This window comes from Typha latifolia, chromosome 2 (assembly GCF_019914945.1).
Source record: "Typha latifolia isolate L0001 chromosome 2, TyphaL0001v2, whole genome shotgun sequence".
Taxonomy (NCBI): domain Eukaryota; kingdom Viridiplantae; phylum Streptophyta; class Magnoliopsida; order Poales; family Typhaceae; genus Typha; species Typha latifolia.
Window position 1 is genome coordinate 15,362,504 of NC_133087.1, and position 25,581 is coordinate 15,388,084.

The 25,581-nt window shown below is 39.3% G+C and overlaps 2 protein-coding genes across 4 annotated transcripts; both read left to right on the forward strand.

Moving 5' to 3' along the window:
- The first annotated feature begins 26 nt into the window (after positions 1 to 26).
- Positions 27 to 18,849, forward strand: LOC140781239 (protein SWOLLEN 1-like). 2 transcript variants are annotated; one of them, XM_073127144.1, is made up of 16 exons: positions 27 to 369; positions 1,503 to 3,598; positions 3,707 to 4,003; positions 9,777 to 10,216; positions 10,339 to 10,757; positions 10,838 to 10,890; positions 10,973 to 11,080; positions 11,159 to 12,697; positions 12,776 to 12,885; positions 13,180 to 13,285; positions 13,462 to 13,642; positions 14,955 to 15,022; positions 16,747 to 16,862; positions 16,978 to 17,850; positions 18,301 to 18,403; positions 18,479 to 18,849. In XM_073127144.1, exons 2-16 carry the CDS (start codon positions 1,513 to 1,515, stop codon positions 18,493 to 18,495), a joined length of 6,516 nt encoding a protein of 2,171 aa, XP_072983245.1. In that variant the 5' UTR covers positions 27 to 369; positions 1,503 to 1,512; the 3' UTR covers positions 18,496 to 18,849. The 2 variants fall into 2 exon arrangements, with proteins under 2 accessions (XP_072983245.1, XP_072983246.1); XM_073127145.1 differs by having other exon boundaries at positions 9,777 to 10,177.
- A 1,634-nt stretch (positions 18,850 to 20,483) lies between these two features.
- LOC140780880 (transcription factor UNE10-like) lies at positions 20,484 to 23,772 on the forward strand. 2 transcript variants are annotated; one of them, XM_073126583.1, is made up of 5 exons: positions 20,484 to 21,592; positions 21,689 to 21,805; positions 22,611 to 22,676; positions 22,779 to 23,150; positions 23,535 to 23,772. In XM_073126583.1, exons 1-5 carry the CDS (start codon positions 20,942 to 20,944, stop codon positions 23,619 to 23,621), a joined length of 1,293 nt encoding a protein of 430 aa, XP_072982684.1. In that variant the 5' UTR covers positions 20,484 to 20,941; the 3' UTR covers positions 23,622 to 23,772. The 2 variants fall into 2 exon arrangements, with proteins under 2 accessions (XP_072982684.1, XP_072982683.1); XM_073126582.1 differs by having other exon boundaries at positions 20,489 to 21,592; positions 23,532 to 23,772.
- The last annotated feature ends 1,809 nt before the right edge of the window (positions 23,773 to 25,581 follow it).

The following is a 25,581-nucleotide window of genomic DNA, read 5'->3' on the forward strand; positions in this document are numbered from 1 at the left end:
GCAAAATCATGACCCTTTGCGCCTCCGTGCTCACACTCCTAATTTATCCGTTAAGAGTGGAAGCGCTAATGACTCGTGCGAGCGAGCGAGCGACGAAAAGTGCCTCACTTCCATCTCTCTCTTTCATCGTTGCTACTCCTTTCGATCTCGCCGGAGAACCGACGCCGACGTCTGCCTCGGAAATCCCGCCGCCCCGGGGTCTTAGAGCGAGTGGGGTTTTCGCGAGCCAAGTGGCGCACCTCCGATGCGATTTGAGGATCTCGGGAAGTGAGCCTGCGGATCGCCGTGGGATTTGGGGGTCCGGGCGATCAACGGCGGAGATTTCATCCACGGATGGAGGGGTGTAGAAGCCTAGGCATCCTATCCCTGGTACGCGTTTTCTTTCTCTCTAGGCATACCACTTGATACCTCCACTAAGTTTTCCTTTCGATTTCTTGGTATCTGCAAGAAGACAAATTAGGATTCTTTATGTGCTCAAATTTCTTGATGTCTGGTCCTGGTAACTCTTTTTTTTAATCCAGTGTTTCTTGGCGAGAATTTCTTCAGCTAGGTTAGTTTGGAGCTTCTAGAAAGTCAGTGAATGTTATTATTAAGTTTTATCATTCAAATTAGGGTATTTGATGTGCTCAATCTTGCATGCTGCATTGCTCGTTGTGTTTGGGTTTCTTGGGCTTTTCTTGAATTCACTGTTTCTTGTTAGTTATTTTTGTTTTCTATCTACATGATTAATGAGAGTCAGTTCAATTAGGTAGATTTTGAGTGTGACAATACTGCAATATTTGAAATCTATGACGCTAAATGCGTAAACGAGGCTTCAAATGTTGAGTTCTTTACAGCAGAATGGAGATGTCCCACTTCTGTATTATTTGGTAGTGCATGCATCTTGTGGTGATTTCTGCTAGTTTGCATTTTTAGAGGACCTCTAGTAAATTTCAATCTTTTTTCAAGTGAATTTGTTAACATTTGTGGTTCCTGTAAAATTTTCTGCATCAGTAATGTTGAGATTATTTATGGTAAGCAATCTCATCACAAATCATGAAAGATAAGGAAACATAGGTTGAAATGAGTTTGCAAGATTTTGGAAATAATCTGCTAGACTAGGGTTACTAATCTGGAAGAGTATTTGTATGGTTATATACTCTCTTTTTACAATTATACCTTTTCGAACCAAGTGATCTTGGGTTTGACAAATGGGGGTGAGTCTATGTAGTATGTACATTTTGCCCTCCCAGACCCAGCAATTATGGGAGCCACTAGAATGCCCTTGTCCTTTTTGTTGTAATTTCCATTTACATGTGGTTCATTGATGCTTGATGCATCATGTATGCAAACTGTGGATGGAATGAGGAACCAAGCCTTTTGTTATCTTTGGATACATATATTAGTCTTTTCAGGCTTCTATAATGCTTTTGCTATTTGATGGCTTGGATTGAAGGTTTACTGACTTATGGACTTGTTATGGTTCACTTTACAAATGTATGCCAAACTCGACAATTTTGCAGGGTTACATCCATGGATTATGATGATAATGACATTCAAAACAAAAGTTTCCAACTATCTAGGGAAGACAACAGATTTCCGCAAAGTGTGCTACCATTTGCTCTACCAAAATTTGATATTGATGAACACCTCCAGCATCTGAGATCTGACAATCTAGTTGAAACAGAGGTTTTATTTGGTATACAGGGTCCGGAAAGCAGTTGGATTGAGGACTTCTCACCTGGAAGCAGTGCCATAGAATTCCGATTGGGTGCTGCTGAATCTTGTTCTTTATCTAGGCACAACAATGTCTGGTCTGAGGCCACGTCATCTGAGTCTGTGGAAATGTTGTTGAAGTCCATCAGAGAAGATGAGATGGCAGGTAACAAGGACACCATCGTGGACGGAAATGCATCTGGTTACTTGAATGTGACAGATCGTTGTATGGATCCTTTGCTCAGACCAAATGATTCCAGTGACACACTACTCTGGGCTGTCACGGATCCTACTATACCTCTTGATAAATGTCAGAATAATCTTTCTGGATCAAATGAAGTTGAAGTTAGGAGCCAGCCTGTGATAGAGGACAATTTCCAAATTTCCAGCATTGAGAAAGGTGAGGCAGAATTAGATGTAACCTCTTTAGATGATCAGTCAAACGCTGAAAGCAAGTCTGGTACCAAGAAATGCATAACATGTGAGACCTTCGCTCCATCTTCTGATGAAACAACAAAAAGAGGTCTAGCTGTTCAGGTTGTTGAGGTGGTTCAGGGTGAGAATCCTTTGGATAATACTTTAGCCGAGGTTGATGATCATGCATGTGTTGCAACTGCAAACATGCCAGTAAGTTCTGATGCTATTATATGCAGGGGTACAAAATATGATCCTTCAACTTTATCAAGTGATAAACTTGATTTAGGCTCTGAGAAGTTTCAACCAGTTTCAGAGAAAATACTGGAGGTTCAGGAGATCCAATTGAGTGAGCAACCAGGTGGATTTCAACTGGACAGTTATCAAGAAGCACCAACTGTTGATACCTGCCAAGATGATAAGGTGAATGATCATCACTCTAGGGTCTACAAAGCTGAAGATGACCTGTGCAACTTGAAGGATTCTTCCTGTTTGGAGCCATCTTTGAATTCTTTGGTGTTGTTAAATGATGCGTGCAACAACTCTTTGTCTTCTAATAATACTGATGGATTGCTGGAAGCTACTGCTGATCCAGTCCATACTTCAAACAAAGTCAATGAGAATTGTATTACAGCAAGAACTATTTCCGATCCAGCTGAAACTTTAAGCAAAGACAACAAGATTGGTGATAATACTGGGACATTCACTAACGAGGTATCTTCTTTAGTTGTGGAAGGAAATACAAATACTGTAAATGATGCAAAGGAAGGAAACAAAGAAAATGGTAGCGAGCTTTTCAATGCAAATGATCGTTCTGAAGATGTTGGTCATTGTCAAACTGAAAATAATTCAAAGAATGATCTGTACCTTAGGAACCCTCTGTCAATTAGTTACAACAAGTTGCCTGATTCTGGAGAAGAAAGGGAAAATGATTGTTTTACAGAAGAGACTGGAGAAAAGCAAGACACCCAGTGCCAGCTATCTCCCAAGAAAACTATTGGTATTGCTGACAGTTCAAAAATGACGGTTGATGGACATTCTCTGATTCGCATGAAACATGAAATAGAGAATGGGAAAAAAGATGGCAATGCTGTCACATCTGATCCAAAACCAGCTAATATGGAAAAGAATGCTGAAAATAAGGATGCTAAAATTAATCCTGAAAAATCTGATCTTCCAATTGGTGCTTCAGAAGATGTTGCTCTTGAAAATTGTCCACCTGCATTGCTGGATGAAACAGAAGTGAATATATCATCAACATGTGGTTTAGATAGATTGGCGAACAAGCCTAGTGCTGAGTTAGTTCCTCGTGAGATTTCTTCTGGGATGGAGGAAAACACTGCACTATCTGTTAATGGATGTAATGAGATATCACTGGATGAGAGTTGTACTATTGTGGCGGATATGGAGTGCACTTCCTATGCAGCAGAAAGTACCTGTGCAGTAAAGTCTACCAGAGATACATCAAAAATGAATCAGGATAAACCAGGTGAATACATTCTCTTCGTTCATCCTTTTCATCCTTTTTATTACTTGTTTTTTCCACATTTGCAAGTGTTGTGAGTGTCATGGATTGAGGTATGTCCTTTTTGAACAGTTTCTTATCATGCTGCATTCGATGCTAAGAGGCCTTCTATTAGTAGTGTTACTACACTTCACCAGCCGCATCCTGAAGATACCCCTAGTGTGCCATTGTTTACAGAGCAGCAAGAAGCTACACCATCATCTCCAACTTTATCAAGTTGCAATGAATCCTTTGCTAAGAATGTGGATATCACAACAATATCTTCTCCAAGTGGTATAAAGAAGAATTTGGATGTCCAAATATCTGGTCAGGTGCCCACCACTGTTGTTGACATGCCCTCATCAAAGAAATTGGTTCAGGATGAAGCAGGTAATATGAAATTTAGTTTGGTTAATTCATTGATCTTAGAGAGTCTCCTGAAGGGGCATTATCTAGTTTGGAGGCGCTTGTGGTTTTTTCAGACTTCGGAGAGGTTCATTTGGTTTTTTATATGCAGAATTAAATGACCATTATTACCTGTAGGTCAATTTATTCTTCTAATAATATGGAAGTGATAGGTTTAATAAGATCTTGCAATTTTATCTCAGAGTATTTTTTTTCTGGATTCTGAAGTATCTGCTTTCTGATATCAAAATTTATTCTTCATCATAAATTTATAACACCCTTTTTGATGCAGTAGAACACTTGCAACTTATTGTATTCAATTTCTTATTTTCTGGGAACTGAACAGTTTATCATCTAAAGAAAAACGTGCTAAGAATTGAAGGGAAAACTTGTTTTCCACAATGCCGTATACAAAAGGTTTTGTTAATTACTGGGATTTATGTTTCCATGGAGGAAACTTAAAACTCTCTTTTGCATAACTCTTCTGTTAGAGACAAAGGTAGCTCTGCATTCCAAGCATGATTTCATTAATAGGCTGATGCCTGTTAAGCTGTACATTTTAGGGAGAATATATTTAACGCCCATCTACACAAGGATCATAGATCAGCATTCTACATTTAAGGAGAATATATTTGACACTCGTCTATTTCCTAATATAGAACACAACACACTTGATGAATCTGACCAGCAACAATTTGTCAAGTAAGAAATGATGCTGTTGTCGAGTCAAGGCTTTTATTAAGGACATCAGCAATTTGGAAATCAATTGAGACATAGGGAAGTGAAATAGTACATCGATCATAAATGTTGGGAATAGAATGACAATTGGCCTCAAATGCACGCTCATGGTAAACAGGATTTGATGTAATTTGAATAGCACTCGTGTTATGCATGGAGGAGTAGGATCCAACTGTCTAAAGCAAAGCTCAACAAGAAGACCCATAAGCCAAACTCGGCACATGCAACAGACATAACCTAGTAGTCAACTTCAGTGGAAGACTAGGAGACCACATCATGTTTCTTGGCCATCCAAGAATTTATAGCATTGCCTTGAAACATACACCAGCAAGTGCTAAAGGGGTGAGTATTTGGACAACTTGCCTAATCAGCATCACAATAAGCAGTTAAGTTCAAGGAAGGACCTAATGGAAAGAAGAGATTGCTAGTGGAGGTTCCTTGAAGATACCGAATGAAATTGAGACACAATTTTCATTTGAAGGTGGTGAAAAGCACCCAAAAATTGACTCACCTGCTGAATGGCAAAAGCAATTTCCAGATGAGTTAGTCAATTTAATTAAACTCTCAACTAACTTGCGGTAGAGAGTTGGATGGGAAAGAAGCACTCTTTCATCCTTTCGCAACTTAAAATTCACTTTCACTTTCATAGGCGTATCAATAGACTTAGCATCAATAAGATGTGCTAAAATAATAAGATGAGCAGTATTCACGAAAATCCCTTTTGGAGTTGTATAAACTTCCAAACCCAAGAAATAGTGAAGGGATTAATCATGATCGAATTAATCCCCGTAAGAATGATATTATTCATATAAACTAATAAATACACAACACTTGTCGAAGTCCGATGAATAAATAGATAGGGCTAAAGGGCTTGCAAGGTACTACGAAATTTCACAAACCAAGCACGAGGTGCTTACTTCTGTCTATAAAGATCATGTTTCAAGAAATAGATGTAGTCAGGAGAAGGTCTAAAAAAACCAAGATGGTATACACATATAGATCTCCTTTCTAAGATTGTTGTGAAGAAAGGTATTCTTCACATCTATCTTATGAAGAGGCTAAGATCAAGAGGCAGAAATAACCAAAAGAGTGTGACTCGTTGCCATTTTGGCAATATGAATTTTTAATCCAAAAAAGATAATAGGAGCAAATGTTTCCTCTTCCATACTTTTGTTTATTGCCAAGAGCAACAAGACGAGCCTTATAATGGTCTAAGGCCCCATTGGAGCGTAGTTTTGATGAGTACACCTACTTGCTACCAATAGGCTTCACACTTAGAGGGCAAGGCACAATATCCCAAGTCTAATTCTCCTCAAGAACACACAACTCATCATGCATAGCCTGCTATCAGCACTCATGCTCTATTGCTTGATTATAACATATAGGAATTATAGTGGGCTAACACAGTAAAAAGGGAAACATGAGGCAATTCAGAAGAGATGGAAGGAAAACCATACATTGAGATTCAAAGAAAACAACATGATGAGAGACACAAAGACATTGTGAAGATGGATCAAAGCAAAGAAAGCCATTTTGAGTTATTGAATAATCAAGGAACATCACAGAATATGATTGTAGTCATCAATAAACGTCATAGAATACTTGTATGTCCATGGGACACTACCGGAGCAATACCCCACATATCACTATGAAAAATGTCAAAACAAGTTTTTCACAGATGATTTGAAGTAGGGAATAGAAGAACTTTACTTTTACCTAATTTATAAGTAGTGCAATCAAAAGATACATTAGGAAGAGAATTATGAATTTTATTGCAAAGAGGGGCCATATTTGAACAAATTAGGTAAAACATGAGAATTTGGGTTGCCAAAATGCTTATGCCACAATCGATTAAGACCCAGTACAAGTAATAGAAAAGAAACATGGCAAGTGGAATGGTACTACATAGTGGAAACAGATTATCCACTCTAGGCCCCTTCCCGATCATTGTCTCGGACACTCAATCCTGCACAAGGCAACCAGCAAAAGAAAAGGGAACATCACAATTATTTTTAACTAATTGGCCCATTGATAGAAGATTAGTGGAGGCAGGAGTGAGGTTTCTAACATCAGTAATGGGTAAAGCACTCCTATTGGCAGTATGAATATTAATATGGCCCTTATAATATGTAGACGAAGAAGTCATACAGTTGGAAGCATCAAAATCAAAGTACCAAGGTTTATGGTTACCTAAGATAGGGGAGGATCATTGCTCATAAGATTAGAAAGAACAACTTCATATTCAGGCTGCAATTTCATCAAGAATTGATCATGCTTGCTAATCTCATGGATCACTTGAATAATAGCAAGCGATTCAGTTGATACCTTGCCGGTGACAATGTCTGAGTATTCAGTACAAAGATTCAGAAAATCAAAATAGTAATCTTGAATGGACAGATTTTCATGTGAGAATCCTACGAGTTCAAATTCCACTTGAAAACAACTAGCAAAGTTGTTATGATTATAAACCATCTTCAAATGGTCCCACATGCCCTTAGCCATCTTGTAAGGACACAGACTAAGAACAATATGGGGCTCCACAAAACTCAGAATCCAGGTGACAACTCTTTCATCTTTGATCTCCTATGAGGTCTTGCTAGCCTTGGTACTTTTACACTTGGTGGAATCGATGTTTTAAAAGCCAACCGCAGGTGGCGAACGGTTATCCTCACCACCTAGCACCAAGACGGAGGGTAGGCGACAAGGCGGGTGAGTTTATATATAATATTAAAATAAATTTATATGATGTATTTTTATTTTTTTAATACTAATATACTATATATAAAATTTGTAATGAATCAGTAAGATAATAACTAATTAGTATTTATTGATAGAAAAAATTAAAAACAGTAAAAAGTAAAAATAGTAATTGGTTAGTCACTAAATAGTAATTCACATTTTAATTCCTTTAGTTAATTCACATTTCAAATTCCTCTAATTAGCAGCTTTTTTAAAATTAGCAGCCAATTCCTCCGAGGTTCCAATTATAATGCAAGTCAGTGGAAAAAATCAGTAATCTTAATTAATAGACTAATTAGAATTTAGTAATTAATTTCTCCTAAATGAGAGCGGGAGAGACTGAGAAGTGGGGAAAAATTTAAAAAGTAAACAATCAATAGTTTGAGACTGAAAAGAAAAAACTTAGAAGTTCAACAATGTTTGCCGTCGGTGGGAAGAAGTGGGAGAAACTGAGAGAGAGTGAAAGAGAGTGGGAGAGAGAGAGAGAAGAAAGATCAAAGAGATACCGTTGCTTTTCGCCGCCAATTATCATCAATCGTTCGTCGCCGTCCACAATAACTCGCTGTCGTCGCTCTCTGGTCGTTGCTTGTTGTCGCCGACCGTAGAAGGGAGAGCCGGAGAAGACGGTCAAAAAAGGGGTTTAGGACTTTAGGGTTTTGATGATTGATCGAGAGAGATCAGCGAGAGAGAGAGAGTGTTTTTTTGTTTATATATAATGGTTATTGGTTAGTTAGTCGGATTCAATCCATTAACCTGAATTCGCCAGACCACCTTTTAGCACCAGGCGGCCCACAAGACTGCCTTCTAGTGCCCAAGCGACTTGCCAATGCGGCAGGCCACCTTCTACCACCGCCACCCCTGATTGCGGGGCTGCCGATGTGCTGCCCCCACATGGCTGCCGCCATGAGCACTATTCAAAATACTGGGTGGAACCATCAAGGTGATCCCAAAGCTCCTTCCCTTTGACAAGCATTTTGAACTGAAACTCCCAAGTAGAGTTATTCTTCCCAGTAAATCTAACACAAAAGGAATTGTCCTTGCCAAACATGGTAAGGGATGCAAGGCATAATAAGAAAACACAAATCTGAGAATAATGGAATGAGAACACAAATTTAAAAGCACTGATTTGAGAGCAAGACAACCACAACAGTAACCCCATGAACGAAGAAGCACCCCAAAGACAAAAAAAATATCCAGTATAGAAGGAAAAAAAAGAAACCCTCCAAGATTAAGGATTTTGCAAGAACAATCAAAGAGATCAAGAAAGCTCTGATACCATGTTAGCAAACAAGGTAGCTTTGCATTCCAAGCTTGATTTCGTTGATTGGCTAGCTATAAGAGGTGCCTTAGAGCTATAAGATAAGCATAAAACTATACAAGAAAAGTAGATTAACATATCTAGTTGTCTACATTTTAGGAGAATATATTTGACACCCGTCTGTAAGGAAAGTAGATCAGCATATCTACTCTTAAGGAGATTATGTTTGGCACCTGTCTATTTCCTAATATAGAACACATCACACTCGATGACATCTTCTTGATTCACATTTATTTCTTCTATTGAGTTGGATTAAGTGGGGGGAGGAAATGCTTTGATTGTATGGTACCCTTCCAATTTTGGTGTTGGGATAACTTCTTTTGATTTCTTTTCATAAATGGGAGTGAAAATAGACTTGAAAAGCATAGTAAAAAAAGACAATATATCTGGTGGTCCTATTTAGCTTCATGGAATGTCAAATATCTCAGCATTTTCTGTTGGTTTTCTTTTCAGGGTAAGTGGTTAGCCATGAAAAGCAATGTCTTTCTTTGGATGATATCAACAACAAAAATAAGTAAATCTTTGGAATATCTGGAAAATCAAGTGCTATTTTTGTCTTTTTTCACTGCTTCCTTTCATGCCAGTTTTGTCTTCCCTTCCTCTTGGGATAACTTCTAGAAGTCAACTCCTTGTTGGTGCCTTGTGTGGTCTCCATTGGCCATGTGCATATCATATTAACCAATTTCTATGCAATCTATATTCCATGGGTGATACATCTAACTAGTAATGCAATCTATCTTTGATTATTAGTCTTTCTAGTTTCAGTCGTTGTTATAGTTGTATGGACAAATTTGCTGTATTATCATTTAATATGAATGCACAACATTCAAGACACTTGTAAATTTTATTGCCTCTCGACTAGATCTTAATTTTGCACTAGAGTGCTCGTGCCTTAGGTAATTACATTTGATAGGAGCAAATTTTGGGATGATTGGATGATTGGACTAGTTTCTTTTATTGCAGGTGTTGCTTTAATTCAAAATTCAAACACCTCTCTACAATCTACTTTAACCAAGAGCAGCGCAGCGACTCAGTTAGTGGAACCTGAAAGTGGAAATCTGTCCTTGGTGCCAAATTGTGGTTCGCCTACAATAATCAGTTGCAGCAAAAGTTGTCAGGATGAAATCGACAAGAGAAACAGAGGATTGTCAGATCATACAGGTTCCTCTTTGGATGATCTTACAAGTTCTAGAACTGATACTGATAAAGACAAGTCCACTGTTCAAGATTCTAAGCAGAGTGCTACATCTGAAGATGATAGAAGCTTCACGTTTGAGGTTGGATCACAAGCGGATTTGTCTGAAAGAAATGTTAGAAATTTTTGGAAATCTTCTTCCCAAGGAAAATCTTCTGAGATTGCTATGGTACCTGGAGTCTCCCCCTTCCTCTCTCCCTCTGTGTGTGTGTGTATCCTTTCTCCAATCCCTTACCCTATTAAGTAGGAATCAATTTTATAGTTCTTTTATTGTAATTATTACTTTATATACCATTAAATGTTAAATAATTGTTTTAGTTTAATCTGTAGGTTTCAAAAGAGAATCCTGAAGGGCATTGCTTGGATCAGGAAGAGACGATTTCTAGTGGGAACCCTCATAATGTTGAGAGTAAGCAAATATCTGGCTGTGCAACTGAGAAGGTTGGTTCCTTCAAAGAAGCTACTGAAGAAACAATTTCAAAAAGGCAGATGACAGAAAGCGAGAGTCCAAGCACTACATCAATTAGTGCTTATGTTAGTGAAAATAACAATATGCAGTTGAAGGAGATGCAGAAAGATCCATCTACTGATAGCAGTGATATGAAAGCATCTTGTTCTCCAGCTGTTCAGACATCTAGTTTGCCTGATCTGAATTCTTCAGTTTCTACTGGCTCATTATTCCGCCAACCTTTCACAGATATTCAGCAAGTGCAATTGCGTGCACAAATATTTGTTTATGGGTCTCTTATGTGAGTTTTACCATGTCTTCTGAGATTTCCTACATTAATGTGGATCAGCCATTAATACATGTTCCAACTTATTGCTGCAGTCAAGTGGTTCCACCAGAGGAGGCTTGTATGACCGCGGCCTTTGGAGAATCTGGTAAGTGCAATTTAGTCAATGCAAGTATACATGCATGGACCTTATCTTATAGTATGAATGGTTTATATTCATAAACTAACAGATGGTGGAAGAGCTATATGGGAGGGAATCTGGCATGCTGCTTCTGAAAAATTTCAGAATAAAAAGTCACCTCTCAGTGTTGCTGGAACACCTATATATTCTCATTCAGGTAAACATTATTTGATTGAGAATTATTGAATCAGTTTGTGATTCAATCTTTGACTGGCTTTATATAAACCTCCTGCAGTTCTTCGAACCACAGAACATGCAAGTGACAGGCCTGCTAAAAGCAATTCTTTAGACTCGCCTGTTATCCTAGAAGGTAGCAAAGTTATGCAATCAACCGTATTAAGTTCCACAGTGTCTGTGTCTTCACCATCATGGACTTTACCTCGTTGCGATGGTTTAGCATTAAACATGCCAAGAGGCAGTCACCTGGATTTTAATCAGGCCATATCTCCACTGCATTCCTTTCAATCATCTTATGTGAGGCAGTACACTGGCAATGCTGCACCTTTGTTCTTTGAGAACCCACACCCTGTTTCCTGGGTTGTTTCATCACAGAGCTCAAAACTTGAATCTGCAGCACAATACTCTACAATAAGTGTTGCTGAAACAGCTCAAGTACTATCTCATAAAGACTCATCCATCTCGCAAGCTTCAAGTATGCAGCTTGCATCACCTAGTACTTTGCTTCTTAACCAGTGTTCCACAAGTGTTTCTGCTGCATCAGTTGTACAAAGTGAGACAGAGAAGAAAGCTGCAGTTACTTCTAATCCCAAGAGTACCTCTGAGAAGTCAAGGAGGAGGAAAAAGGGTTCAGGTCCTGAGAAGGAGGGTTCTGTTAGTGACGTCTCTCGACTTCAACCTGCTTCTGCTAACCCATGTACTATGCATACTCCAACTTCTTCAGGTTTTATATTATCTGCCAATTCTCTAAATAAGGTGTTGCCTGATACTGGTGTTTCCCAAATCATGAAGAAGGTCATTTTTTCAGAAGAGGCAAGCTGTAGGATTGATCAATCAAAGTTGCAAGCAGAAGAAGCTGCTGCCCATGCTGCTGCTGCCATCAGGCATAGCCAAGCAATATGGAGTCAGTTGAACATCCAGAAGAAATCTGGTTTAATTTCAGACGATGAGGAGAAGCTTGCATCTGCTGCAGTAGCAGCTGCAGCAGCTGCCTCTGTTGCAAAGGCTGCTGCGGAAGCTGCTAAGGTTGCATCAGAAGCTGCTTTGCTGGCAAAGACAATGATCGCTAAAGCTATTGCTTGTGCTAAAACTGAAATTGGCCAACTTGATGTAGGGAAGAATTTAGCAAGGTTAAATCCTGTTTCGATCCTGACAGGCAATGATAAGGACCATGGCTCTAGCTTGATCATTTCTGCAGCCCGAGCCACTTCTAGAAGAAGGGTAGAAGCAGCTTCTGCTGCCACCAAACGTGCAGAAAATCTAGATGCCATTCTTAAAGCTGCAGAACTTGCTGCAGAAGCTGTGTCACAAGCAGGACAAATCATTACAATGGGAGATCCTTTACCTTTTACTATAAAAGATATGGTGGAAGCTGGTCCTGATTTTTACCAGAGAGCTTATCTTTCAAGGGCTGAGAAACCTGCAAAAAACAATGGCCTGCAGCAACAGGAGACAATGGCTGTTGATGTGAGTAGTGATAAATCTATCAAACACTTTGACAAGCCCTTATCAAATCATGACGAGGTAGAGAAATTTGTTGGATACGGGACATCTTCCACTATTCAACAGTCCTTGCAGTTGGAGGAAAATAGAACAGGTATCTTTAGTTGCTAAATTTTGATATGTTTTACTAATTCTAATTGGTCTTGTCATTATTGGCCAATTTCCTGGTCAGATCAATTAGGAAATGCAGTAGGAGTTTCAGCAGCCATTGGTACACTTGGAGAAGATCCTTCAGCAGATAATCTAAAAGGAAATAGTATCCAAAAGGGTTCTCTTGTTGAGGTTAGTGGGGTAACCTTGACTTTAAATTTGCTCTCTTTTTTTATTGCAATGTGAAGTGAGATGCATTTTGAAAGTCCTACCTGGCACGTTATTCTTTTTTCTATTATGTTTTGTTTCTTCACCTTGTTTCATGATGGAGGATATCAGTATTATTCTCTTTTGTTGGTTTGTCTTTCTTTGATTTGTTCTAAGAAATATATTTTAAATAAGATTTCTTTCCTATTCACAGTCCTTGTAATGACAGTTGAATGTCCTGGTGGTTATTGCCTTATACTTTCATTTCAAGTGTATCAGGTTTTAGGTGATAGGCACAGTCATAGAGGAGTTTGGTTTGCAGCAACTTGTCTTGATGTGAAAGATGGTAAAGCATGTGTCTGCTACAGAGATCTTTCTGATGAAGGTAAACATCTTTGTAACTAGCTGTGATGAGTTGACCTCTGTGAACTGTTAAATATCTTTTTCGCTTTGCATTGGGCTTCTTATTTAGTTTCCCTTTTATGCTTGTGCATTTCAGTGATTACAATAGAATCAACTGCAACCTTTTTTAAATAGAAAAACTGAGAACCTTTTATGCAGGATCTGATCAGCTTAAGGAGTGGATACCACTTGAACTTGAAAGCAACAAAGCCCCCAGAATACGGCTTGCTCATCCTATTGCCATTGCTAAATTCGAAGGAACTAGAAAGCGGAGAAGAGAGGTTGTAGAAAAATACACTTGGGCTGTTGGAGATCGTGTAGATGCATGGATAAAGGATGGGTAGGCATTCTTACTTTTATATTGCTTCAAGAAATGACTCATAAATTAACTTTCTGCTAATAAATCAATTGTAAAATTATCCAGAACTTGTGATTTTGGTTGAAATAATAGCTTCGCAGTTTTCATTGTTCTGCTTCTTGTATTTGGATGTTTGTTTTGTCACTGAAGCTGAATTTCTTTACTTGTGCACGATGTTGCAAATGTCTATATTCCTACTTCCTAGATATGTGGGCCACTTTTGGAAGCTTAAATTGAGATAGCAATTACAGTGAGCAAAATGTAGGTTGGACACAGAAATATTGTTTGAAAATCTTGAATATTTGGTACTAGCGGTGTTGCGACAAGTACAAAGCCTCCAGCAGGTCCAGGTGGTGCTTATATATTGTCCAAATATCCATGTCAGATTTTGCTGGCCTGATTTAATTGTTCTATTGTCCAATTAGTGCATCAGCCTATTTGAGCTCTAAGCCCCAACTAGACTTGCATCTCAATCATGCTCAAAGTGTCAAATAGGCGCTGGAGGAAGCTTGCAATGAGCATTGTTTTTTGGTAGTGTTTGATAGGTACAGAAGGGCATCTAGGAAAGTCAGGTGAAACACTGAAACCTTTTAAACGGACACACACACATACAGAAATCCTAGTAGTAATAGATCCATAGATAATGTTTTAGTTGGTGAATGACAGACGACGAGACAGAAGTTGACTGGCATGCTTTATTGGATTTTGCTTGAATAACACGTTTGAGGTATTTGTGGATCATTTGGACAAGGTTTGAAAAGTTGCTGATATTTTTATTCTAAGTCACTGCTTTTATAGTTTGAGTTGGGATTGAACAGGAAAGGATACTAAGCTCCAACTCTGGCATTTGAATCCTTGTAGAAAATCCTTATGGTGTGGACCCGTTTTTAGTTTGCCTGAATATCATATGGGCCCAGACTTTGATTTCACATAGTATCAATATTTTGGTTAGGCTCAATCTTAAGCTTGGCATTTAAACCTTTACTCTAAATGGCCTAAACTGAACTATCTTGGTTGGCCTTGTCTGATTGTCATCATATTATGTCTAGAATGCAGATAGTAGCATTTGTTAATATCATGTAAAGAGCCAACCCACAATTTCTGAAAATAAATCTTTGTTGCGTCTTAATCTTCTCTTTGATGACTCTTCCACACTAATGTGAGAAACATGATATAATGATGTTATTATGGGAACATGTACAATTCAGTTTTTGTGCTTCTTTCCTCTAGTTAGCTTATATGTTTATAGTTTGAGACATCTAACTTAATTTGTGTGGCTTGATTTGATCTATAGTTGGTGGGAGGGCACTATTACTGAAAAGAGTCAAGAGGATGAAACAAAGTATACTGTTCATTTTCCAGGTATGACCACAGGGTTGTAACTTAAATATCTTATTTTGCTGAAAGTTTGTGATATCAATAGTGTAGTGGACACACGTTATGACTATATCGAGTTTGTACTTTATAAAAGTGGTGATAATTCATGACTACTGAGTTGCAACGTAACTATGTTATTTTGCTGAAAGTTCTTTATATCAATAGTGTAGTGGAGATATGTTACGAGGTTATGACTATATTGAGTTTGTACATTTTAAAGTGGTGATAATTCGTGCCTATAGATTTGGTGAATATTTAAGGCAATTTCAGGAAATTTCTACTTGATAATTACTGGTGGAACTTTTGTCGTTGCGTATTAAGTTGGTTTATGTATTTGTGAGCACCTATCTGTTATTTATTCCTAATTAAAAAAAATTATGTACATATTCATATTTATTTCTGAGACGAATGTTTTAATCTGAGTGCTGTTTTGAAGTCAACTTCTGTGGTCACCTAGGTAACCTCTTTGTTTTATTTGTCTGGTTGAGATTGGCAGTATGACATTGAATTTCATTTTGCATTAAATTTGGCTAATTGATGGTTTCTGATGAGGTGAGTTCCTTAACTATAATGTGGTTTTCATGTTTATTTAACCCTCATGGAATATTTCTGTAGCACACCAGGATCTGGTTCTGATTATTTGTGTACCTGTGACAATTAAGGTTCCAATATGCTGATCAGGACTACCTAAGATTTGTCTTGAGTGTCATGCACCAGTAACTTATCCAGCCAAGAAACAGTTAGTGTTTTAATGGCTCTGAAGTGGTTGACTAGTTTTATCTGCTTTTAAATATGTACCTTTCATGTCCAGAATAAATTTGGTTGAGCTTTATGATAAATAGTTCATTTTAATCATCCCTCCACAATATAAAGAGCTTAGGAGAATCTGTGGTTTGTACAATATTCAACTAATTACTGTGTTTATCGTGACCTCAGGAACATACTTGATTATGAAAATCTTAATAATTTCTTAATACAGAATTTATGTTAAGATATCTGTTAGAATTACGGAGAAAGCCATTGAGGACCATTTTTCAATCATTTAGTGGAATATCAGGGTTAAGCAATGACTTGGTTCACAGTAATTCAAAATGTTCCTACAAGTGACTGCAGTACAGGGGTGTCTAGGGACTGCATATATCATATGCAGAAGATGGTGCATATTATTCGGTACATATGTGTTTCATTTGTTAAAATACTTAGAAGTCACAAATATATCAAGGAATGCAGGAAACTGAAATAAACGAGAACCTCCTAAGGAATTATAATAGAGAGAAATTCTTGTAAATACATTGACATATAATTTAGTAAGATATTAGATGTTATAAAATGATATTACCACTCATTAGTAACTTTGTGTAGTCCCATTTGTTTGTTGTCAGAGACATGCCCATGTATGGCCCCGGGCAACTCAAGCAGTCAAAATTAGTACTTAATGTTACACGTCATGCTACAATGTTCATGATCATTCCTATTTGTTGTGTAAGCATTTTAAGAAATTATTTTGTCCTATTGTAGTTTTCATATTCATGTTCATCTAGTAATATTTAGATCCTACTGTACGAAATGAATTTCTTAATTGTATTAAGTTTTCATTTCATTTCACATATTTTTACCAGCACTCTTTGGAAAAGGAAATTTCCATCTCTTCATCACAATCTAGTCATTTTGTCATATTCTGACTGTCGATTTATGGATCTTCTATGCAGCCCGAGGTGATTCGTTGATTGTCAAAGCTTGGAATATTCGGCCTTCTCTTGTTTGGAAAGATGGCCGCTGGATAGAATGGGCTAGTGCAAGAGAAAGAATCAGTCAATCTTATGAAGTTTGTTCTGTTGTCTATACTTCATCGTTCTATTTTTGCTATTTTACTAGTGCTTTGGGGCATACATCTGTTTTTTCAAGCCAGTCTGTTATTTTTGTGTTTTCATGATCTTTAGGGTGATTCTCCCATTAAGAAACGTCAGAGACTTGATCCAAGGATTGATGGCAGAGGAACAGGGGCTCAATCCAACAATACGCATTGTGATAATTCAAGGAAAACTGAGGAGATGAGAGAACTTAATCTATCTGCAAATGATAGAGTTTTTAAGATTGGTAAAACAGCAAGAGATGTGAACAAAACTAATGCACTTAATGTAAAACAGAGGGGCCTGCAGAATGTAGGATCAGGAGTGGTGTTTGGTGTACCTAAACCTGGAAAGAAAAGGAAGTTTATGGAAGTAAGTAAACATTATGTTGCTGATAATACTGGTAAGATGAGTGAAAGAAACGATTCTATCAAATTTGCTAAATATTTGATGCCGCAAACATCTCGGGTAGTGAGAAACACTTCAAAAGTGGACCCAAAAGGGAAGCAGGCTGATCAGCCTAAGACTAGGAGCCCTAAATCTGTTAAATCTCAAAATATTCAGATCAGGAGTACTGATAAGAAGGACAGTTCATCCTCCAGACCTGTATCAGTTTTAAATGGCGGACAAAGTGGTCATAGTGGTCATGGTTCTATAACAAATACTGGACGTTCTTTTAGCAATGAAGATACCGATGTAGAGAAGAATAAATTTTTGGATGATCATTCTTCTCTGAACAGTTCCAAAGATACTTCGTTAGATGTGTACGGCATGCAACCTGGGGACGGTTTTCCTACATCAAAGAATCCTGTGGAATCAGAGATAGGGGCAAAAGGGAAGCTTCCTCCTGCTATGAGCAGATCAACCAGAAATGAAGCAAAGGCTTCTGAAAACTCTGGAAAAGCAATTTCTGATGCTGTTGAGCCTCGGAGATCCAATCGCAGAATTCAGCCAACCTCAAAGGTAAGGTTCACCATGTCTCTTATACTTTGCAATGTATTTTCTGAACTCTCTTAGTCCTTGTTGACAGAGGCATCTCTTCAGACTATTTTTTATAGTGGTCTCTACCTCTAGTAATCATTGTGGTTATGCTTTAGGAGGTTAATTTTGATTTGTTATGCTTCTCTAATAGAAATTTTACCTTAGAAATTTCTGCAGCTTCCCCTTCAACATGGATATTAAAATAACATATACAGTAATCAAAGTTTTTTGTCAGAATCCTACTATGGAGTAAATAAAATGTCTTGTTAGAATCATGTCCTCATATCAGTATCTGTATTTTAGCATGGTACAGAAGAGGCCTTTCATCTTTTTTGTTGTGGACCTAGAGAAAGCTATTCATGGACACTATTCGATTCTATTTCTTCTCCTGTATGTGGAAGTATTAACTCTTGACCATTTTGTAACCTACAGTTATTAGAAGGTCTACAAAGCTCTCTGATGGTATCCAAAATTCCCAGTGTTCCACATGATAAGAGTGCCAGAGGCCTGCATAAAGGTGCATCATCCTTGGGAGGTAAATTTTCAACTGTTTATCCTTTTTTCATCTGTAGTTAGGAATTGTTGATGTAAAATTCAAATCTTGGAACAGGGAGCAGCCATGTCTAAAGACAGCTATGTCACATCACTACTTGGTACCTTGCAAACTTGTGTACCAAAGTAAAAACAGAATCTTCTGATATTGTACAGAAAGTGCCATGTTAGGATGGAATAGAAGCTCTAATATTGTTGGATGTAGAATGCTATAGTTAATCTAAATTAATATTTTGATTTTTCTTTTTGGGGCGCCAAACACTGTCGTCCTGTTCTGAAGTAGATTTGGTGATTGATACAAGGAGCCTACTTTTCACTACCTAACTCAAACATCTACAACCAGTGTAAAGAAGAAAGAATCTGACTTGTATCAAAAGTCCTCATTTTTTGTTCACATATATAAAGAACATTTGGAATTGTTACAGATCATCATTTCCTGGTATGTGATGTTCACTTTGTTTTCTTTTTCCGGTGTTCTACTTCTTTATCTGCCTGACTAACCATATGTTCCTCTGGCTCAAATGACGCTCTGGAGACACCGATATTATGCTGAAGGCATGATTATGTTGTGTTTTTTTGTTAAGGGCTTCTCTTGCTGCTTCATTCATCGGTTGCTTTTTGTCTTTGCTCATGATTTGGTCATTGATAATATCCTTGTTTCCTGTTTTTTTTTTCTTTGTTAAGTAGGTTGCTGAATAATGTGGTAAGCGTACTATTTGTTATGTTGCTGCTAATTAAGTATAAACGAGCCGAACCTAGCCGAGCTCAAGCAAGTTGAGCCTAACTCAGCTCTGCACGGTAGGCATTTTGTTCTCAGCTCGAGCTTGAATCGAGCTGGGTTATGCTGGTTTGCCTCAAGCTTGAGTTTGATTCGGTAGCTTGACAATGAGCATTGGAAAATTAGTCTCCAGGTGATAATTCCCTTTGTAGGGAAAATTTTAGCATATGAAGAATGCACAAGGGAAGCTTCAATGGCATCTGATGAGTCTTTCCATAATTTCTCCCAGTACTCTTCAAGTGAATCACAGAAGTCCAATTCAATAGAAGATCTGGTCTTTGCAACAGCACTTGTTGGTTATTTGACCAAGGAGATTATAATATAAAAAAACAAACATAAGCAGCGGCTGAAAGTTATTCTGTTGATGAAATGCATTTACCTTCTAGGGGGAGTTAAAGATGGCAAAAGTTCTGCTACAATGGAATCTGAAATTTCATCATTCCAGTGTAAAAATTCAAGAGACAAACAAATGAAATTGAAACAGGGTATACATCCGCACCCAAGTAAGAAAGTTTTTGGTGAATCAAGCTTTTCTCCTTTGCCGCATAACATTTGCCGCATAAGACTAATGGCCCTCGGCCTTCGTTGTTCCAGATTTATTTCCACTTGTCATCAGTTCTACACAAAAAGATACCTCAAAGAACCACTCCAGTGGTGACTTGGCCGGCGGAGTCTTAGCCGGAGACTCGGGGTGGCCATCGGAGAGACGATTTGGACGAGAAACCAAAAATTCTCAGTTTTAGAGTACCATCATCATTATTATTATTATATATTTTTAAAAAAAATTAGTATTTTGAGCTTCGTGCTTGAACGAGCTCGATTATTTTTTTTTCCAGCCTAAAAACGGGGCCGAGCTTTAAGCCGGTGACAGGCCTGCCTAGTTGGTGGTGCCGGGATCACCGAACAGATTTACTAAATTGTGAGAACCGTCGGATGCTTATTTATAGTTATTGTCGGCGGTGTGGGTTGATGCGCGGTCTTATCCATGCATTAAAACGGTGTATCCTTGATTGGCCGACGACACTGTTCTAGAAGCCCTTCCCAACCGTTGCCAACCGAAGTCTGCGAGAGGACGGTGACGTCGCCGATTAATTTTCCTGCAGTCGATCTGCCGCTGATATAAAAAATTAAAAAAAAACAAAGAAAGAGAAAAATCCACAAAGTTGTGGAGTTGACATGTGGAGCTGAGCCGCGGTACGTGTTCCCTTCTCCTAACTCAAAAGGCGCACCTCTCTCTCTCTCTCTCTCTCTCTCGTTCTCTCTCTTCACTCTCTCTCTCTCGGATCCAGCACCTAAGTCTCGAGACATGGCATCATACCACTACCGTAACGTCAACACCTGCTTAGTATTATCTCTTTCTGACTAGCAACCTATTATATATTTCCTTATATCGCCGGATCAATTTCCTACACCACACAACTGGATCCGACTCTTTCCTCCCCCCTTCTCCTCTCAATTATACTGGGTGACCCCGGCCCCCCTCTCTTTCATATCGTCACTGCTCCCTTCCCTTTCCGTCCTCCATTGCCGACAAAAGGATAGGAAATGTGATACCTCGACACATGCCGCTGCATGCCCTTGGTCTTGCCACAAGTAGTTAGGTACTACTAATTAACCAATCATCCTTTTCCTGTGTTAGCCAAACGGTACTGCTGCTCCTGTAGTTGGTTGTACGTTAGTAACCAGGAGAAAAAGAAGAAGACAGACAAAGAGATAGAGATCGAGATAGAGATAGAGATAGAGATGAGTCAGTGTGTACCGAGCTGGGACGACATAGACGACGCACCACACCCACCACCTCCCGACCTCCCTTCAATCCACCAACCCCAAGCCTCCTCCGCCGCCGCAGCCGCCGCGCCCATGCCGGACTACGATGAGGTGGCTGAGCTGACGTGGGAGAACGGGCACCTCTCGTTGCACGGCATGGGGGCTTCACCGCGCGTGGGCAAACCCATCCCCAAGTACCCCCCGGCGTGGGCCCACGGCAAGGGCAGCGCCGCCCCCGGGGGCACCCTGGAGGCCGTCGTGCACCAGGCCACGCGGTCCCAGCTCCACGCCGCCGTCGCGCAGGTGTGGGTGATGGGCGGAGCCCACCCACCCCACGTGGACGCCCTCGTTCCGTCCGGGGTTGCCGAAACGGCGGCGTCTGGGAGGAAGAGGGGAAGGGAGGAGAAGCGGGCGTGCACGAGCCAGGGGAGTGCGGTGCCCGGGATGGGGGAGAGCACGCTGGTCACGTTCGACACGTGCGGCGAAGAAGTGGGCTTCACCACCACCACCAACAACTCGGTCTCCTTGTCTCCCGGGTACGACGAGGACGGCGACGGCTCGCCTGAGACGGAGAACACGAGCTTCGGTGTTGGCCACGACCCCATCCGCCACGGCCGGCGACCCCAGGCACACTACTCTCTCTCTCTCCCCCGTAGTCTTTGTTCTTCTTTATAATAAATATATTTAATTAACTCTTGTTATTTAATGGGATGGTACGTACAGAGAGATGGCGCGTGCGAGGAGGAGGAAGAAGAGGAGGAGGAGGAGGAGAAGGCGGGGAGGTCTTCCATCTCCACCAAGAGAAGCAGAGCTGCCGCTATCCACAACCAATCGGAACGAGTAAGGAAATTTTTTAATTAATGACACCAATCGAACCAATGTTCTTATTTTTTTTTTTTTTTTTTTTTTTTTTTTTTTGAACCTTCAAAGTTATTCTCCTCTTCTTCATTCACTTGTGCCGTATCTGGGCAACACGTGAGCTGCTGCACCCCACTGAGGAAGTGAAATCGCCCGCCGCCATTTATCCGGTTATCCTACCTATCTAGCTATCTAGTAGCCGAAGCCAGCGGAGTGGTTAGTCCCTATCACGCAGACTGGATCGTGAACCCGAGTTGGAAACACATATGGCCCCACGTAACATGCATGCAGCTGATCGTCTGCGCCATCGGGTGCAGGAACTTGCTGCACTCTGATACTTGGGAGTCGGCCATCGGTTAATTTTATTTATTATTTTCTTTTTCCCTATTTTTCCAATATCCAGACTGCAAGTCTGCAAGCAATTAGGCAATCTCTTCCTAAAATGAGTACGGGATTATGGACCATCTCTTTTGGCAGTAGAGAATTATGACGAATTAGCTGTTGATCTTTTTAACCAACTGAGGTAGGATTGACTTTTCTACTTCTTCTCCATGTGGTTATGGCTTTGCCAAGTATATGCAAAACCTACCATTCTTTGTCCAAGTTGGTTTATTAATAGGAAAATGACTACATATAGATCATTAGGTTGGCAGGTTATAGTGGTCTTATACATTATCTTGTATAATTTGGTCAGGGATAGATATAAGTAATCCTCTATCTGTTAAGAGGTCAAATACCAAACATTACCTTATTGGCTACCAATAACTAATTATTGCCATGCATACAGAAAAGAAGGGATAGGATCAACCAGAGGATAAAGACCTTACAGAAGCTGGTCCCAAACTCAAGCAAGGTAAACCAACCTAAGTGATGGAATGCAATATTTAGCAAGCATGCATCATGTTATATATTCTAATCCATCTCATTTTAATTCATCCATTCCTCATGTAAAAAGACTGACAAGGCATCAATGCTGGATGAGGTGATTGAGTACCTGAAGCAGCTACAAGCTCAAGTGCAGATGATGAACCGGATGAGCAGTATGATGATGCCCATGGCCATGCCACAGCTGCAGATGTCCATGATGGCCAACATGGCCCACATGGCCCAGATGGCCCAAATGGGCATGGGCATGGGCTTATTGGACCCAAATTCACTAGGTCGGGCCGGGCCTACTGGCGTGCCGCCACACCTTCTCCACCCCTCTGCCTTCCTCCCTCTCGCCGCCACCTCTTGGGATGGCTCTGCAGAGAGGATGCAGCAGCAAGCTGGGAGAGCCGTCGTGCCAGATCCCTTCTCAGCGTTCGTCGCTTGTCAAGCCGCTCAGGTATTCATTATGTTTTATATTTATATAATGTGTGTTGTGCATCATAGAGTGAGACAATAAGATAGGAAGTTAATAATAATGTCCCACTTAAATCTATATTAGTGCAATTTGAATTCGTGAATACTTATACAACATTTGCCTTTTTAACTATCCGAACACTATCCATATAGAGGCAATAAAATTTGTCAATATGTATATGTGCTAGAGGAGAGAGTTTGAGTGACAGTAAAGAATCAAACAACCTCTTCAAAAAAATTAGGGTAAGACTGCACAAGTCGATTAGATCTGGGACCTCGCATTAATGTACACTGAGACACTTGTATTTTTAATGTAAATGTTATTGATAGTCTGTCTTCTTGACAAAACTTTGATCACTTGCAGCAGCCAGTAGGCATGGATGCATACAGCAGGATGGCAGCTTTATATCAGCAGCTATATCAGCAGACACAAGCAGGAAACCTAAAGCAGTAGCTACTGTCATATATCATCATTGCTATTTGATGGTGTTTACGAGCTTAACGATCTCCATTTTTTTTCCCTTCTCTTTGCATAATTAATCATTTGTCCTGTAAATGTATACATATTAGCACCAAGATTTGCATAATCCTTGGATTTTTATATATTTTTCTGGCTTATGATTCTTGATAGCTGATGCTAATCAAAACCAAGAGGAATATTGCTGCTACCTATTTAAATTCGATAAAGTGTAGTACGAGCTGGATCAAAATTAAACTCATGTGTAAATTAAGCAGGTCCTTGTTTTTTAATCTTTGCTATGTCCTCCGGGCATAAATGTAGCTAACCAAAGAGTTTTTGGCAAATATGTTTTGAGATTTTTATGGGTCTATTCGCAAATAGGCAAAAGATAAGCTTTTCCTTAACTAAAGGCAAAGAAGATGTGATGTGAATAAAAAATAAAAAATAAATGAAAATAAAACACTGCCATTTGGCATGTTATGGCATGCAAGAAGTGGTGGGAGGAATATGTTTTGAGTCATACTCATGTTCAGTCTCAAAAAGCTTTTCTCAGCCTTCAACAACCACAACTATGCATGAGAGTGTCATAGCCCACGTTTCCATCTAAATCTCCACAATTATAGATGTCATACTCCCTAATGGCTTTTCATCATCACATATATCTTCACATATGATGCAGGGTGTTCAATTGCCAATTTGATCACAAAGCCACAAGAGGAGGAAAAAATATCTTACTCTCAGTAGTCTTTACTGGTTAGAATGTGTGCATAAAAGATATTTTTCTTTCCTATATAGATCGTGCGCTCATAGGTTAATTATAAAATAGAAAAAAAGATTAATCTTCTCCTATATAAATATTAGATAACTAGATCAATCCTTCTTTTTTTTTTTTTTTTTGTGGTGACCTCAAATAATATACATATATTAACTGATGAAAAAGTCATCAAATATTAACTCTAACATCTAAGAGGGGAAGACAGGCCTGTAACTCTCCTGTTATATATGTTAACTGCTGAGCTATAAAATTCTGGATATTGGGTTTGGATTGGGCTTTCCCATCTTCAAAACCCCAACTTTAGAGGTTTGGGTCATTGTAGTCTCAGCATAGCTAGACATCAATATCAACTACACTGACACGTAATTAAATGACGAAGCTCTGCATATATACATTGTATCAATTGCATTCAACGCCAAGTAGCTAAAATAAACAAATAATAAATAATACGATCACAATCTGATTAAGACTTTGCACGTTTAACTTGATCAAGAAGAGTAAGTACTTCATATTAATTCCCAGGCCGTCATGCCAAGTAACTGCGGCTAAGGGAGAAGGAATCCCTAAACCTGCCCAAGATTACGGCTCCTGCTGCAGCCCACGTCATCGTCGATCGAATCCCAGCCATCCAATCGCCATCCGACGTAGACTAATGTGGGGCCCTTGTGGGGGATTCGGACGGCCGGGAACCACCATCAACGGCTCGGTTGGCGGGAAGCCTCGATCGCGCGCTGAGATTGGGGAAGTCCACCCGACGGCTGCCTCAAGATTCGCGCCTCGCGGGCCCCGCCCTAACTGGAATAACGGTCTTCGTCCACTACTAAGCTAATTAGAATATGCTATTATACGTTTAGGGTCGAGAGGAATGTTATGTAACTTAAAGTAAGCATATGCAATAATTAATTTCCCTAGGTATATATATATATATATATATATATATGGTTGATTTTTATAATATAAAGTCAAACTTAAGCATTAGCTTCAACGAATGAGTAATGATATATGCATGAATTTGCTCATGGTCATACATCCTATTTTCATACGTTACTACTAAAGCGAGCTATGTGTAGCCTCTTAGCCATGTGCATGCAAATAAGAGTTACAACTTTATAGATAACGTCCATCTTAATTTCGTCACTCCATCTCTATAAATAGAGCATCAGAATTCTCTTTTGTAAC